This window comes from Physeter macrocephalus, chromosome 15 (genome assembly GCF_002837175.3).
Source record: "Physeter macrocephalus isolate SW-GA chromosome 15, ASM283717v5, whole genome shotgun sequence".
NCBI classification, from domain to species: Eukaryota; Metazoa; Chordata; class Mammalia; order Artiodactyla; family Physeteridae; genus Physeter; species Physeter macrocephalus.
This window is the reverse complement of record NC_041228.1, coordinates 41856672-41862671: the sequence shown is the minus strand read 5'-3', so window position 1 is coordinate 41862671 and position 6000 is coordinate 41856672. Positions and strand designations below refer to the sequence as shown.

At 35.8% G+C, this 6000-nt stretch overlaps 1 protein-coding gene across 1 annotated transcript in view; it reads right to left on the bottom strand.

Moving 5' to 3' along the window:
- The window catches only part of RAD54B (RAD54 homolog B), a 119578-nt gene that overhangs the window by 5407 nt on the left and 108171 nt on the right, over positions 1 to 6000 (bottom strand). The window contains exons 12-14 of the mRNA XM_007117628.3: positions 4467 to 4728; positions 2888 to 2954; positions 2502 to 2699 (exon numbers count right to left, since the gene is read on the bottom strand). Of these exons, the coding sequence (XP_007117690.1) occupies positions 2502 to 2699; positions 2888 to 2954; positions 4467 to 4728 (527 nt within the window). The remainder of the gene's footprint in view (positions 1 to 2501; positions 2700 to 2887; positions 2955 to 4466; positions 4729 to 6000) is intronic.

Below are 6000 nucleotides of genomic sequence, written 5' to 3'. Positions count from 1 at the left end.
GCAATGAGAAGCCCACGCACCACAACAAAGAGTAGCCCCCACTCGCCGCAACTAGAGAAAGCCCGGCGGGCATCAACGAAGACCCAATGCAGCCAAAAATCAATAAAATCTTTAAAAAAGAGAACATCAGACTGGATAAAAAAGAAAATCCAGCCTCATGCTATTTACATGAAAGATACCTAAAACATAAGGACACAGAAAGATTCAAGGTAAAAGAATAGAAAAAGATATACCAGACAAATACTAACAATAAGAAAGTCAGTGTATTTGCTGTACACCTGAAACTAACACATCGTAAATCAACTATACTCCAATAAAAATTTTTAAAAGTCAGTGTAATATATTAACTAAAGACAAAATGAAAGCAAAAGACACCAGGGATAAAGCAATCACTATATAATAATAAAATAAATAAATAATAATGAAAAAATTTTTACAAAGAAGATACAAAATATATAAAGCAAAAATTGACAGAATAACAAGAAACTGACAAATCCACTGTCATACTGTAAGATTTTAACATATCTCTTTCAATAACAGATATGTCTAACACAGAATTAGGTCATAGAAATAGAAAAATGGGCAAATGATATGAGCAGGTGGTTCACATAAAGGAAATACAGCTCTTAACCATAGGAAAATATACTCAACTTCACTCATAATAAAGTTAAATTAAATTAAAACTAGACTAATATACCATTTTTTTACTATCAGATTGGCAAAAATCCAAACAATTGATAATCCTAAACTGGTAAAGCTGTTGGGAAACAGTATATTGTTGGTGAGGTATAAATGATACAACCCCCAGTGGAGGGCACCTTAGCAAGATCTATCAAAATTACAAATGCACATATTCTCTGACACAGCAACACTGATAATTTACCTTATAGAGATATTTGAATATATGGAAAAAGATGTATGAATAAAGATATATACTGACTGGAAAGAACCTAATTATACAGCTGTAAGGTCAGATGAATAAATTATGGTCTATTCATACAAGGGAGGATTATATAGCTGAGAGAAAAAAAGAATGAGGAAACTCTTTAATGATACAGGAAGATCTCAAGATACTATTCAATGAAACAGGTACAGAACTATACACATATTACACTACCCTTTACTGGGGGGAAAACTGGGCAAGAGTTCCTTGTACATGCATAAAAATATATCTAGAAGGATACACAAAAAACTAATAATACTGGTTTTGCATAGGGTAGCAGGACTAGAAACTAGGCAGTGACGACATTATGGGAGGAAGTTTTCACCATATACATTTTATATTTTTAAATAGTTGAGACAGGTAAATATATTACCAATTTTTCAGTTAAATTAGTAGATTTTTAAATCTGTAAAATAAGAAAAAACTAATTCGGTAACAGAAAATTTGACTAATATGGCAAACTCTAAACTAAGTAATTAAGAGAATACACATGCTTTTCATGTACAAAAACATTTACAAAGTAAACACACCAGGCCACAAACCAAGTCTCTATAGTTTCCAAAGAATCAATATCATGCAGACCATATTTGTGACTACAGTACAGTAGCCAAAATTCAATAACAAAAACTAAAATACATTTTAAAACATACTTTTAAATATGTCATGAGCCAAAGAATAAATTATAATGGAAAAAAAATATTTAGAACTGAATAATAAAAAGACTGCATATCAAAATTATGAGATTTAGCTTAGAGGAAAATTTACAGCCTTAAATTCCCATTTCAGAAAAGAGGACTGAGAACCATTAAGCTAAGGATTCAACTTTAGAAAATAAGAAAAAAAAATTAGATAAATACAGGGGAAAAGAGAAATAATAAGAGAAGAAATTACTAAGATGCAAAAATCATACTATAGAGAAGATCAGTGTGGATTATATAAAATGTAAATTCTTCCATGTTAGTCTTATACAGTTTTATTTCTTAAACCCATCTCAACACAATTTATCAAGTGACTTCCAACTACTGGACATTGCTTGCTCAAGTCCTACTCCTGATCCAGTACCTATTTGAACGGTATTAATTCTGGACGGTTGACGCTTTCAGCCTCATTTAAGCAGCACGAGCAGTGCATGAAGCACTGAGAAGTATGGCAGCCCATGCTTACTGCCCCAGAAAATATGACCTCATCAGGAATAAGTTCTACACAAAATAAACAGTAGGACTATTCTGTCAAGTGTTATATGTTTTTTGTGAAATAGAAATAAGGATTAAAAACATTTCCCTAATTCTGAAGTCATTATTATCAGGATTTGAAAGATTTTACCAATAGGCCAAATTTTTCACAACTGATTCGGAAATAAGCTAAATTGAGAGAACTAATAAGGTTCTAACTAAAATTTTCTCAAATACCCATGTGGCAGCTGCCCTGTGACCTGAGGAAAAAAGAAAACTAACATATGCAAGGGGTAAATATTTTAGTTATTCTGTATTTAAATATTTTCAACTACTAAAGAGAGACCAATTAACTTTATCATCATAACAATTAAAATACAACTAACCTGTATGATTTTCTCCTGTACATTCACAGTCAAGCAGGTCATGAGTAACACAATGTGAACTTTCATGTAATGTGAACAAATTTTTAAGTTCTTCTACTGAAAACTGAATGTGATCACATGTCTTGGTTAGGTCTACAACTGCCCCAGAGAGACCTTGCTTACTGATTTGCCTTTGATAGATCTTTTCTTCTATTGTACCTGAGGAGAAAACATTCATTAGATTTCCTTCAGATCTTTACATCTGTTATTTTTGTAGGGTAAAGCATGTTTATTAGTATACTAGCTAACAAAATAACAGTATTCCTGATATTGAAGCACAGATTAACAAAAAAAAATCTTTAATTATTCAAAGGGAATACATTTTTGTCACACTGAAGGGTTATTACCTGTGGTTAAGAGTCTGTAAATATGTACAGGATGTTTCTGACCATCTCTCCACACTCTAGACATTGCCTACAGAAAATGAGAATTCTGAGAGTACAAGTAGAAACTAATAATAACCCTTCCCACATAAGCAACTTGCATTAATACAATTAAGATTATGAATTCTAGATTTCACTTACAGCTTCAGAAAACAAAGCCCAGGCATACCTAAGCATTCTCCACTTCAAATTTTTTTCCTGGGATAAAGAAAGGGATGAATGAACACTCACTGTGGTACTGTAAAATAATTACAGGGTGCCATGCAACAGTGAGAGGGTCCATCTGCATCAAAAAATGGGACAGCGAGTTTGGGCAGTAAGAATGCAAAGAATCAAGTATAGCAGTAGCATGGAGGGTTTATTCTCAGTCCAAGAGGTTAATGATTCACCCCTAAGGAATCCCTAGGATACCTGCAATCAGCTCAGGCTCTAGGTAGACCTCTGTGGTTTTAGGATTTATCAATGATACTGTACAGTAAAAGGTTGATGTTCAAACCTTGCACATTCCAAAGAAAAGTCTGGCCTTCAACCAGCTCCTGGAAGCCCTGGAATATCCTGCCCAATAAGAGCATCTTAGTTTACCTGGGGCCTGGGCCACACCAAGTAGTTTATGCTAACAGTGTGATTTAGGTGGGGACTTCGGCCAGTTGACCTCTGCAGGGATTGAAGACTGAGCAACTAAGGTCAGTCACACAGGTATCCATGCCTACATGACTGACCTCCAACAAAAACTCTGGACACCAAGGCTCAAGTGAACTTCTCTGGTTGACAATATTCCATGTGTTGTCACTCATTAATGTTGGGAAAATTAAGTGTTGTTCCATGCAAATCTAGTGGGAAAGGACAACTGGAAGCTTGTGCCTGGTCTCTCCTGGACTCTACCCTATGCACCTTCTACCTGTGTTGATTTTAGTCTGTATCCTTTCACTGTAATAAAACTTAACTATGAATACAGCTGTTTTTCTTGATTCTGTGAGTCTTTCTAGTGAATCACTGAACCCGAGGGTTGTCTCCAGGTCTCCTAACACAGACACCATATGAGGTGCAAATCCATAGGTAGAAATCTCAAAATACATGAAAATGGACTGTATTTTGAAGAAAACCAAAGGCTGCTTCTGAAATATTTCCCTAAATAAGCTAATTTTATATCTTTACCATACCCTGCACAAACACTGATCATAGCACCTGTAACACTTTATTGTCTTCCCCTGATGGTCATGAGGATCCTGAAGGCCCATCTACACAGTGTATTAGCGCCTGGAGACATACAGGTTTGGGTGTGAATCCTGGCTCTGCCTCTTATAAGCTATGTGACTGAGAACAAGCTTCCATATCTTCATCTGTAAAACAAGGCTTAGAATATCCACACTTGTAGGATTATTGTGAAGACTAAACAGATGTAAAGCACTTAGCAGAGTGCCTGATACAAAATAAGGGTTCAGTATGCAGCAGTTATTATACATCATCATCCTCGTATCCCCAGCAGGCACTGTATCCCCCATAGGCATTCTATAATGTTTGTTTAATGCATAAACAGTCCTACCTGGATATCAGTGGCTGGATTCCAATCAATGTCATAGAGAATTAAGTGAGATCCTCCAATAAGGTTAAGTCCCACACCACCAGCTTTTGAACTTAACAGAAAAATAAAATCAGAAGAGTATTTACTATTAAAGCCATCAACAATTTGTTGCCTTTGAGAGATCTGTGTCTGTCCATCAAGTCTTGTATAAGCATATCCATGACGCTTGCATACTTCTTGTAAAATATTCAAGGTTTGTGTATAGTTGGATACCAACACCACCCTGTCAATCAAAAAGAAAGAATCTTTATACACAATTTAAAAGCAATATTAGATTTTTTTTAATTGAAGGAAAATACCACGATAATACTATCACTGATATTTATAGAACATCCAACAATGACCTTGTACAATTAAAACACAGATTCTCCTTCAAATTCAATTTTAAAATCAGTATCTAAGAGGGAATTCCCTGGCCATCCAGTGGTTAGGACTCTGCACTTTCACTGCCGAGAGCACAGGTTCAATCCCTGGATGGGGAGCTGGGATTCCCACAAGCCATGTGGCCAAAAAAAAAAAAAAAGTCAATATCTAAGAGACTTCCAGCATCAAGATAGTGGAGTAAAGAACTGTCTGCTTTCTTTACCTCTCTTAAGTCACCCTAAGAACAGCAGGAGAATAAGAAACAGAAATACAAACTCTAATGAAACAGGTGACATTTATATATGAAAACAGAGAATAGTGGAATGGTGACCTGCTTAGGAGTACAGAGAAAATGAAACTTAAGTGCCCAAAGAGAGAGATTCCAATAAGAAACAGGTACAAGTTCATTCACACCATAGAATCTCGTAAAGGCAGCTCAGAAGAAAGGAGTTTAGACTGGAGCTATTACAAGAGCACTGGTAAGTAGAACTCAGGCCCTCATTCCATGTAACTAGTTGGCTTTTCTTTCTCAACTAGAATGTTTATTCTCTGGAGAAAGTAAACCTAAGAAACTTAGACCAGGGAACTCTAGAAGGCAGGGATATAGTGACAAACCAAAATGAAAGTCTGCATAATGGATGGTAAGATCCCAGTCCCTTTTTTCTGCCAACTCCCAGAACACCAGCAGCCAAGCATTCCTCTCACATTCCACACCCCAAGAAAGATATTATTGGAAGATTCATCTCAGAATGACTTATTTGAATGACCCCAGAGAAAAGGTCCACAGATAGGGAATCCCCAAATAAAAAAGCCAGCTCGCTACCTGTTACCTAACGCAGGTCAGCAGTCCACGAGCCCTGCCCGTGCACACAGAGCATTCAGTTAGTTTTACTGCCTTACTCTTAAATATAAATGGACACCAAGGGCCACCAGCTACTTGAAGCCAGCCTCCAACACGAAAAATAGAAACCAAAACAAATAAACAGAAAAAAAGAAACATGAATAAAACAGAGCAATGGAGGAAACAGAAGACAATTTTAAGGAAATAATTAATACCCTCATATAAGAGATAGCATTCACAAGAAGAGGTGGCAATAAAAAAGAACAATCAAGAATAAGAAAATTAGGGCTT